This window comes from Aphis gossypii, unplaced genomic scaffold, assembly GCF_020184175.1.
Source record: "Aphis gossypii isolate Hap1 unplaced genomic scaffold, ASM2018417v2 Contig00479, whole genome shotgun sequence".
Classification (NCBI taxonomy): Eukaryota; Metazoa; Arthropoda; class Insecta; order Hemiptera; family Aphididae; genus Aphis; species Aphis gossypii.
Window position 1 is genome coordinate 65,491 of NW_026083127.1, and position 12,108 is coordinate 77,598.

The 12,108-nt window shown below is 32.2% G+C and overlaps 1 protein-coding gene across 1 annotated transcript; it reads left to right on the forward strand.

The window, feature by feature from the left end:
* The first annotated feature begins 4,178 nt into the window (after positions 1-4,178).
* LOC126554392 (uncharacterized) lies at positions 4,179-4,790 on the forward strand. Its single transcript, XM_050209468.1, has one exon. It carries the CDS (start codon positions 4,179-4,181, stop codon positions 4,788-4,790), a length of 612 nt encoding a protein of 203 aa, XP_050065425.1.
* The last annotated feature ends 7,318 nt before the right edge of the window (positions 4,791-12,108 follow it).

The following is a 12,108-nucleotide window of genomic DNA, read 5'->3' on the forward strand; positions in this document are numbered from 1 at the left end:
CAGAGTAAGTATACTAAATAGGTTATGTTATTAGGTATCTATCAAGACTTGTGAATACTGTGCTACGTTGTTAATGAGTATGTATGTGTTTGTGTGGTTATAAGACTATTCGTCCTAAACATAAGGTCCTATACCAATTTTTGTTTTCAGTTATGTATAGAGCGAGGATTTTTATGCAATATAAAGTGTAAAAATATGCCATATAATTGCAATATAATTCAAAACTTTGAATTGTGTAATATTAAACAAAACATTTATTGGACTACAAAAATTAGACGAAAAATATATTGGCTTATAGCCTTAACGGACCGAAATTGTACCATTTGTGTACTTAATATATTATAAAAAATAATTGCTGAAGGTATAACTTATTTATAAATTAGTTCATATAATATAATAAAATGTCAAATGAATTATTTTTTTTTCATATGGTGCTTTTTGTCTGGGAGTGGCCTAATTTGGAAACATGCTTGGCAGAATTTGTATTTGGTATAATTACCATCTAGCTAATAATGTATTTAGATTATTTGTATTAATTGAAGACTTACCTACTGTTATTATAGAGAAACTATTGATAGTTGAGAATCAATATTATTTGGAAATGGATCAAGTTCACAGGCATCTCCAGGTAAAAGCTTATGAAATTTTATTCTGAAATCAAAATACCTATATATTATTATTATTTAAATACATTATAAATTGTAAGATGTATCTTAAAAATATTTTCAGATCAGATCTCATCTATCTCAGATTGATAGAGAGAAGTTACCAGTACTATACAAAACTATGTTGGTATACTTAATGAGAATGGAGATTTATCCATGTTTTTACGAAGAGCAGGCCATCTTATGGATGGTTATTATCGAAAACAAGTTCGACCGCAACCATTGGTATACTTATGATTTATATTTTATTTGAATACCTACTTATGTTGACTCATTATGTTTTTATTAGGAACAGTAATTAATGTGTTTGCCACTAGCCAGTAACTTTTATGATGATTATGATGAATAACAACAATAATTGGTTCCCTTTGTTCTTCGGAAGACTTGTTCAACTAATAAAAAATATCGGTATAATTAGGGCTGGCCCTAGTTTAAATTTTGTACTCAAGATTAATCAAAAATCATAAAAACAATGTTAGGTGAATACGGTTTATCTATGTTGCGCATGGGTCTGAGAGAGAAACAAATATTGCGTTGATATTATCTCAAGTTAAATGTTCAATAATTATTTTATTAAATATAATTGAATAATTAATAACGAATACGATTAGTAAAAGTCGTATATTATTATCCAAATGGTAGCGACGCGAGTATGCGACGATGCCTATTGCATATACAATCATGAAAAATTATAATTTGTCATGTGTACAATTTAAAAGTGAAAATGTAAAATTATCAGTATCGTCGGATCGTATTGTTTTCAAATTGCATGTACAACATATAAAAATAAAACGAAATAATTGATTGCTAGCGTCAGCGTTCATGCGATAACACTAAGCATCGACCGAGAATAGGAATTATTAGAACTATTATTAACCATAAGTCTATAACGCTATTTATAAAATATATTATAATGCAATATCTCAAAAACATATTATAACTTTATGAATTTAATATTTATGAATTATTTTTTTTCAATTTAACTACATACTAGCAACATACCTAGTTTTCATGACGTAATCGCGGGGCCCTAAAATTCGCGCGGGGGCTAGGACAAATATCCCAATTGACCTACCCTATATAGGACCGGCCATGAACTTACCCATATCGATGCATTGACTTTCATCATCTTATGATCAATTTAAGACATTTCTATGTCATGAGTCAATATTAGATGGAAATTCTTCAAGTAACCATTGTTCCAATTCGGATGTTTTATCCATTTTAATATATTGTAAAATGTTATATATTATAGCAAATATAAGTATAAATATAAAATATTAATCTCAATATAGGAAAATGCGAAAACGGATTAACAAATAACAATATTTAAACAACAGATATACATTATTAAGGCGATGGTACATATATAGTACATACACGACAGCCAACGACTAAAGTGAAATTAATAATTATGAAATAGCATTATGATTTAGACCCGACGCCGCCGACGGTACTTTTGAGTCCATTGTATATTATAATCAGATTTTTCCCCTCTTTTAATATATCGATATTTATACAAAAACAATATTTATAGACACAATTGCAAACAATTCTAGCGGATAAGAATGCTAAAAATAATTTTTGTACGTGTTTAAAACCAGACTGAATACAGATAGTATAATTACATAATATAAATATATATATTATGCCTGTCGCCAAGACTGCTATGCACAGTTAAAACGTGCGGGCTGCGGGTTCAGTTTCAAAATAATCGATTGTTAGGAAATACAACAATAATTGAATATTGCATGAATATTAATTATTTGTGGCATTGCATACATAATATGACACTTATATGTCAATACTGAATACAAATACATAAAATATAAGTTTTATACATTTTTATGTTGGTAATGTCATTATGGTAACGGTGTAGGGAATTTATGTTTTAGTGTTGGTATACATGATCTGAACAAGTTTTTCTTTTTTTTTCTCAGCTCTTATCAGTTTTAAGAGAACGGCTACACACTCAATTACACTAGGCATCAATGTTATAACACATTTAATTGCGGGCATTTGTGTTTGAAATTTTTATCATGTACACGATAACATTAAATGGTAATTCCAGCGAAATGTCATGTGATATTTTTCCACCGTTAGAAGTAAAAAATACAATGCAGCTGTGTCTTTTAAGCCTGCAAACAAATAATTCTATACCAAACGTAGAACCGGATTGTAATACGATAAGATTTCGCAATTCGCTTTGAAAATGTAAAACTATAACTATACCAACGGGATTATATGAAATAATTAATCTGGAGTCAACGATTCAAAAACTCTTACCAAATCATGTTACTTTGTTTCAACTCCAGGCTGATGGCAATAAATTAAAATGTTCAATGACGTGTAGTCATGATATTGATTTCACGATTGAACATAGTATATCGAAAATATTAGGTTTTGAAAATAAAGTTTACTCTGCAAACACAAAACATGAATCTGAACGGATAGTTAACATAATGAAAGTTAACTGTATAAAAATAAATTTCAATCTAATTTCTGGTTCATTCAGTAATGGTATACCGAGCCAGACGATACACGAGTTTTTCCCTTCTTCACCGCCTGGACATAAAATCATTGAAGTTCCAAAACATTTAGTTTTCTACCGGCTTAATTCCACGTCTATAAGTAAAGTAAATATAATAGTGCTAAGAGATCAAGATAATAACTTAATCAATTTAAGAGGGGAGCCAATCTTAAGTCGTTTACAAATTAAACATAAAGATGGCTATTAAGTTCAACAGTTATATAAAAAGAAATGTTATCAAGAAAATCATTAGTTCTACTAGCAAGATTAATACGTAATTAACCGATTATAAAGAAACTAACCAAAAACAATCTATCATTTCTACGCTCTTTAAAAGTTCTATAATCATGGATGAAATGTATTTGGACGTAGCTGGCGGATATGTAGAAGATTGTAAAATAACTCAAATGCAGTATCACTCTTTCCTTCCGTATTCGACTACAGCTTTATCCAATAACGATGAAATTAGAATATCTATTCAAAATATGGACGCTTACACTTTGCCTTGCGAGAGCTATCTTTACATTGAAGGTAAATTAAATATACCTGCAGATATTACAGCAGAGAAGGGTGAATTCAACTTTACAAATAATGGCTTAGCGTTTTTATTTTCTGAAATCCGATATGAAATTAACGGAGTGGAAATACAAAAATTAAAATCTCCTGGAATATCTTCGAGTCTTAAAGGTTTTTGCTCGCATACTCCGAGTGAATTGAACAATCTACAAAATGCTGCTTGGGACGTAGATATGGATGCCAGTGAAAATAAACATTTCATGTTAAATAACAAATTCGCTGGTTGTATCCCACTCAAACACTTTTTGGATTTTGTGAAGATTATAAAAAAATACTACTCAACTGTAATCAACAAATAATTTTAAACAGATCATCTACGGATTTTGATGCGTTGTACGTTTTGGCGACAACTCCAAATGAAAAACTTAAAAAAAGTAGCCATTGAATTAAATAAAATGATTTGGAAGATGCCCATCATCAAAGTTAGTGATAAAGAAAAAATAAAACTGTTAAAAGTATTAGACTCTCGTGAACCAGTTGCGTGTGCGTTCAGAAATTGGGACTTGTGCAAGTATCCAGTTCTCCCTCAGAACACTTCTCATTCATTGACGGTAAAATCAAGCAGTTTGTTGGAGAAACCTAGATTTGCATTAATTGGACTTCAAACCGATCGAAAAAATAATTTATTTTGTCCATCAGGACGATTCGATCACTGCTATTTGAAAAACCTAAAAGTACATTTAAACTCTGAAGTATATCCATATGAAGATTTTCGTGCAGATTTCACAAACATCTTTACGGCCATATTGTACAAGGAATATGCTGAATTCCAGAAATCGTACTACGAGAGAGAGTATAGTGACCCTTTACTTCTTAAAAATATTTTTCAACAATTTGCACCAATCGTAGTCGTGGATTTATCACGACAGAATGACAATGTAAAATCATCGACTGTAGATTTACGAATTGAATTCGAAACAGACAAAGCCATTTCAGCAAAAACCGCAGATTATTGTCTCATTTTACACGATCAAATTATAACTTACAACCCGTTTAATGGTGATGTAAGGAAATTGTAAATAGTTCATCTAATTTTAAGACATCAATTTAAACTCCTCTAACAGTAAGTGCGATGGAAGTCTAAAGTTTGCGGTGTTAAGAAGTGTATTTAGGGATTGAAACAATTCCACACTCATTTTCACGCATTGAGAGTAACTTGTAATACAAACAACACAATTAAACAAAAGTTCCGGATCTAAACCAATATGTATATAAACATTGCTATCAATAAATAATGTGTTACAATCGATCAGATCATTAACCATTATGAAACACCGAAGGTTAAACGTAGAAATTGTTACAACTTGAAGAGCGGATTATGACTGACTTGTCATATGCTCGTGTCATCCTTTTTATGCAGTGCTATCGAACGCTTGTTTAGAGCAGGGATGAATCCCTACTCTTTAGTCAGGATGGGAGTAAAAACTCATATGATATACAACAGGGTTATGGAACGAAACATAGTGGGGGTATGGATAACAAATATTATGTTATAAAAGAATATTTATTATCATTAACAAGATATTATTATTAAAAATTATAAAAGACTTTTGTATTGAAGTGAGTAGATTGTTCAGCTGGCTTGCCGTCTATGAAGTCGGAAAGAGATGATGGGGAGGATGGCTGTCTGTTAAAATACGTAGGACCATAATTTTCATCGACAGCCTATAATATTAATTATTATTTTTTTTTTCTCTCATACAAATTATATATACGACATACGTGTATCGGCCTTGGTTTGGTTTTCCGAATCGGAGCCCATGCTATCTCTAATGGATTCATTGAATGTGTTACTGAATATTCTCTGAGGCCCTTTTCCTCGTCAGCACCCTTAAAATAAAATAAAATTTAATACTTAAATATTTTTTCTGATTCTATTTATAGCTACTCGTGACTGTGATGGATCGTCTTCATTATATCTTAGCAACGGAGACATACTTGAGTATCTTGGTGGTGTAGGTTGTAGCATTTCCACATCAAAAACTAAAATAAAATAAAAATCAGTAATCAAATATAAAATGTTTATAATATGATTCACCCTTTAATTCCTCAACATCGTGCATCTCTTTTCTCTTGGTTGGTGAAATAAATTCTGACGGGGTATCGACTGTCTAATTTAATGCATATGTTAAATATTTTTATTAATAATTTCAAAATATATTCTTACTTTTAACGAATTCTTCGATTTTGTCATCCAATTGATTGCAAGCTGTTCAGTTGCGAATAATATTATCTGGGTTAAAAAACTCTGTTTGTTCTTCGGTATATGTTTCGCGATTAATTCAATATGAATTTCTCTGATTATTGAAATAACTTCATCGAGTGTAGCGGATTCATCAATATTAAAATCAGTTATAAAGTATTCGGATATTCGCTCGAGTTGATTTAAAATATTAGGTCTTACGATATTTATTTTTCTTGATAAGGTTTCAAAAATGATCCACTCTAAATACTGAAGTGTCATAAGATCTCTTCTATTCCATAAAATTCTACATCTGCTTGTTTCTTTAGACTCTATGACTAATACGTGCTGTCCCTTATACACCATACTTGTGATCAGAACCGATTCACATTCCAAAAAAGTGAATTTTTTATATTTCACAGCAGGATCGAGAATGTGGGATAAAATATTGCCCTTCAATGAATAAATACGCTTCAAGAAGTCTGGAGAAATATGACTATGCCGGTCCTTTTTTATTAAAATCAGGACTACGAAAAAACTCTCCAATAATAAAGGCTTACGTTTGTTTATTCACTTGTTTCTCCACGCACACGGTACATTTGGAACTGGTGAGTGACTTAAGTACTGACGTTTTCCTGCGCGCACTTAATTGATTTTTTGACCGACGCGGTAGAAGTCTGTAAGTACTGTATTCTGATAACGCGACAAAATTTGTAGGCGCAAATCGTCAGCTAAAAGAACTATACAAATTTTTGCAAGGAGATGACCACCAAAATAAAACTGCTAAAATGTTATCAACCCTGGGCGTCGAATGGAAATTTATACCACCGCGGTCACCCCATTTCGGAGGTTTATGGGAGGCTGGGATAAAATCTATAAAGTATTTGCTCCGTCGCGTGTTGGGCAATGCTCACCTTACGTATGAAGAGTTATTAACTATACTTACACGTGCCGAAGCCTATCTAAATAGTCGTCCTTTAACTCCTATTTCGTCAGACCCAAATGATTTGATTCCTTTATCTCCCAGCCACTTCCTTATAGGAGATTCTCTAAACGCTATACCAGAAATCGACGAGACATCTGTGCCAATCAACCGTCTAAATAGATGGTCGAGTATCTTAATACTCTCAAAACCTATGGAAACGATGGAGTAGTGAATGCTTATCGCAACTAAAGAAATAAGTAAGTGGGAGAGAACAAATGGTCCAAAATTGAAGGTTGGGTCCATAGTCTTGCTGAAAGACGAAAATTTTTCCCCTTTACGATGGCGTATGGGTCGTGTTTCCAAAATAACGAGAGGAAAAGATGATGCGTTTCAAATTGCAGAAGTAAAAACGGCGGGCGGCACGGTTTCCCGAACTGTACGCAAGTTGCAAGTTATGTCCATTGCCTTTCGAGGAAAATTCCGAAGAATAAGATAGAAGAAGGGAAACAACTATTGATTTATTTATCTTTATTAGTATCGTTATTATTATTATTTATATATATATATATATATTATTTTGAAACGTTTCAAGGCAGGCGGCATGTTCGGTGTCGACGACGAAATTATTTGTTTATACTTTATAAATATGGTGACAACACTGTCTCTGTATATACTCGTATATATATATATATATATATTTTTTTTTTTTTTGATAAGATATGTAACTATGTAAGGTTAACTCCTCGTTGTAACTATTAAAAATCGAAAAACCGACAACCGTCACGCGAGTGCTTATTAAAAAATAAAAATATTAAATATTAAAGAAAAGTTACTTTTTTACAGTCCTTAAGCAAAATAATTATTTACAATAATGAGCGTCCGAACAGTATGTGTTAAATAAAAATGCAATTATTATTACTTATTATTTATTTGTATTGTAACGTGCTATGCACAAGCAATTGAATTATGTAGTGTAGAATGGATTAATTGTAAAAAATGAAGACTGTCGAAATATTTTCTAAGTGTTTTTTTTATTGAAAAATATTCTAAGTCCAGTAGACATAAAAATTGAACTGAGTGACGTGAAGGTGCTCGCTCTAACTCTGGTGGATCACGTCTGAAATGTGCCTAATCTGGGCCCCCTTATATATTATCCAGGGACTCCCGCGATACCTTCAGGTCCCTGTTGGTCAGCGACACCTGCATCCGCTTCTTCCCACGCCTCTGCGCTATCTACGCGACTAATAATATTCATATTGTTCTATAGGGTGATAATTAAGTGCCTAATATTTTATACCGGATGACAAGCATACGTGCGATGATCTGTCTTTGACCCTGAACGATGCCGCCACATAGTATAACTTATCATAATGTACTATTGTCGGTGCGTTCAGCATTCTTACGCTGCTCTACCGCCGTTGGTGATTTGTAAAACCTATACTTAATCACCTGTTCGCTTTCATCTGATTATAGTAATATTTCTTACACCCCTATCATAAAAAGTGTCTGTTGCACCCCCATTACTAGATTATTGTTGGCTGTGGACTGTGGAATGTAGTAATTTATATAAAATATTTAATATAAGTATCAGAGCACTTTGCAGTATATATATTTATTTATTTATCCTTAAATATTATATGTATTTATAAAAAAAAACAAAATAGATGATTAACTATTGAATCAAAAGTAGTGTGGTAATTTTCAATAGAATAATAGATATATTGAAGTTAATCCAACTTAAAATTTATAGTTGAAAACTAGTACCTATATTTAACTATACATTTTTATTACTGCCACAATATTTTTATGTCAAAATGATTAACTTTTAAAGTAGAATCAACCCAACAATTGGTTAAATAAACAATAATAAGTAACGAGATTTTTAGTGATATGAATTAAACATAATAGTTATGATATCGTATATAATTATACTGTTAAAATAACTATAAAAGTTTTAACTATTTCAGTTTAGTATCAATTTAGTTCCAAAATTTACAGCTGTCACATATGTAATTATAATTTATTGTTAAATATACTGTAATTACAATTAAATTAGGTTAGGTTAGGTTAATTATTGATTTTTCCGTACAGTAAAAACGTGATTTAAAAAAAATGTTAAATAAATTTGTTATTGAAATGATAAACGATCCTGAAATTAAAGACTTTGGATTATCTTTTGAACGAATGTATGCAAATAGAGCAACATTATAGGCATATTGTTACAGAAAAGGACTGGGAATAAATTGCAATATACTTCTGGAATCAATGCATAAAGATAAAACTATAAAATATCATTATTTAAATGGATGTAAAATTAGAAAATTGGATAAAAGTAAAATGATAATAAGACGATTTACACGTGATAAAATATTAGAAAGAATGATCAAACTGACAAAGGGTAAATCAACAGCAAGAATACAGGAGATTAAAAACAGACATTTAACTAGTATTTAGCTTAATTTTAATATTACTAAGAACGATGCAAATAGCTGAAAAATAGATAGTCAATTCTATGTAGTTAAAAACAATAATGAAGAAATATGTTGTGTAACAGTTTGTAATACGTGTAAAATATGCATTCATACATTTGAATACACTTGTTTAGATTACTCTGACGCGTACCTGGTGCTGTCACGTCATTGGAAAGATGGATAAGGAAGGTGTGATATAAAAATGGTGGAGTGTACGTATGGGTGTAGATCACAAGACTGAATGTAGGTCCGGTTCGCGGTGTCAGCGATTCAATCGGTCCGGACGCGGTTGTCGCGCATCGGCGTCGTCCGTCTTCAACCAGCGGTTGATAAAAAAAGTAATTAAGCAATTTTCCGCGCAAATGCCGTTTGAATTCAAACGAATGTTACCCGGGACGCGTCAACTCCATAAAATAAATAAACATGCAATTAATGATATAGAATAGAATGAAGACTTTAAACAAAAAAAAACGAAAATGAAATATATATAAAAAAAAACTATGATTACAGTAAATAAAATCCATTTAATTGAAAATTCCGATCACCTTAAATAAGCTATTAAAAAGATAGATGCTCTCAATACATTTATAGACGCAACATCAAAACAATCTGCACCAAATAAGGAGTTCATCGAAGTAAATAACGATCCACCTAATACAAAAATAACCACACAAAAAACATTTTTTCGATAAAGCCCGAAAACGATTTGTTTAATCCTTAAGAACTTGAAAGTAATGAACTGCGAGACATCTTTTTAAAAAAAAAATTGAATTATTGCACGAAAAAGATGTGGAACATTCATATTTTAAAAAACAATAATTAAAGCTATTTTATACTTTCTAGGAATTACTTTTATACATTTTAATTGATGAAATCTTAAAACTGATTAACTGATTATTATTATTATTATTATTTAATTATTTTTCATGAATTACATTATAATTTTAATATTTTTATTTATTTTTATTATATACTATTAAACTATTTTTATTAGCTTCAGTAAATAATACGCAGGTACAATGAAAATGTATGATTTACTTTTCAATTTTCAGTTTTTTTTAAGCATACAATTTTCCATCTTTATAAATCCATGTTATTTAATTCAAATTTATTTGTAAACATATTCATGTTATGCATGGTAGAATATTATTATGCTCATTACTCTTAAAGAATTTAAATATTAATAAATTTATATCAATCACAGAATGTTTTAAATTTTATTTTATTCTGTGTAGGTATTAATTCTATGATATTCATAAAATGATAATAGATTTCAATTCTAAAAGTGTACTCGCGCATGCGCAGAAAAGTCACGGTTCAGTTTTGTCACAGAATAATATAGAAGCGACATTCAATCAGATGATCAGTCTACTGTATCCCTATAGTATGAAGTATTGGATTCTAAAAGATAAAACCGTATCCGTAATCTGACTAGATGTTGGCAATGTGTCCCTATTTGTTACGATATTATAAAAACAGAAAAAATTCATTGACCATGTCTTTATCTAGAAATTCGCCCGCGCAATTATAATATTTAGTAGTATTGGTGAAGTATTGGTTGACCGTCGTGTAGGTATGCCTTTGTTTTGATACTGATTTTGTGTTAAATTGGCTTTACATTATTTTATTTTAAATAAAAATTAATATTCTTCTTCTTCTTTTGGTCAGTCTACTCTTTAAGAGTTTTTGCCGCCATCACTACACTTCGCCACCTATCTCTATCTTGTATTATTCCTCTCCAATCTTCAACTCCAAATGCTTTTTTTTTACCCTTACATCATAATTAGCTCTAAATTCAACTAATGTAATTTGTTCAAAGCAGTTCAAGACATTTAAAATAGCCTTCGATGTCAATTAGCAACTTCAAACTTTCAATAATTGATGAAATATCAATGGTTGGCATACAAATATTGGGATACATTGATCTAAGATTTAGGTCCATACTGCGTATAAATGAACCGTTCGGTAAATAATTGTAGTAGTATTTGCGGGGTCAATGAAAGCCCGCCTGGCCGTGGCGATCCAGCCCGGCCGGACCTCGGCCCGGTCGCTAAGAGGCATTTACACTAACCCTCGTCTGGGGTAGGCCGACCCCGGACCATACTAAATCCTAAGTTCAATCCATTGCAACCGACGAATTAACCCGCCGTCGGCCAGAGGGTGTAGGGCTACCAGGGGCAGCCCCCCCTATAACCCAAACTAATATGATATAACACCAGAAAAATAAAACCGCAGTTAAGGCGCATCCTACTGGGAGGTCGGACACCGAGACACCAACCAGCTGCCAGGAACGATGCTCGTCTTGGGGGTCGTTATCAAGTGAAGGCATCAAAAATGCGCAACAGAATTTGGACCGGACTAACGGAGTTTTTGACACGGATGTACTTAGGCTACGGGATGAAGGCGACCCCGTAGACCCACCCAATAAAGACGACGGCAAATGTGGTGCCATGGAAACTGATGAGGCAGTCAGTAGCAACAAACGCGGCCCGGCCAGCCCAGATAATGCTAATAAGCCGGCAAAAAATAAAGCTCCCATGGTGGATTGCTCCAAGGTCTCAGCAATCAACAACCACCTAGGATTCATAGAGCACACAATTATTGTTGAGCACACAAAGAAGCTCACCGCAGCCTCGGTAGACAGGATGATCGAGCACCTAGCAGCCATCAGAGCCCTCTTTACTGAGGTCTCCATGGAGAATAGTCGACTCCAGGGCATGACTCAACTGAGCACAAATGAGATGAAGGAGATCCTGGAG

What these genes read in the sequence shown, in the direction of transcription:
- LOC126554392 (XM_050209468.1), top strand. Translation starts at nt 4,179, where the DNA reads ATGCCCATCATCAAAGTTAGTGATAAAGAAAAAATAAAACTGTTAAAA.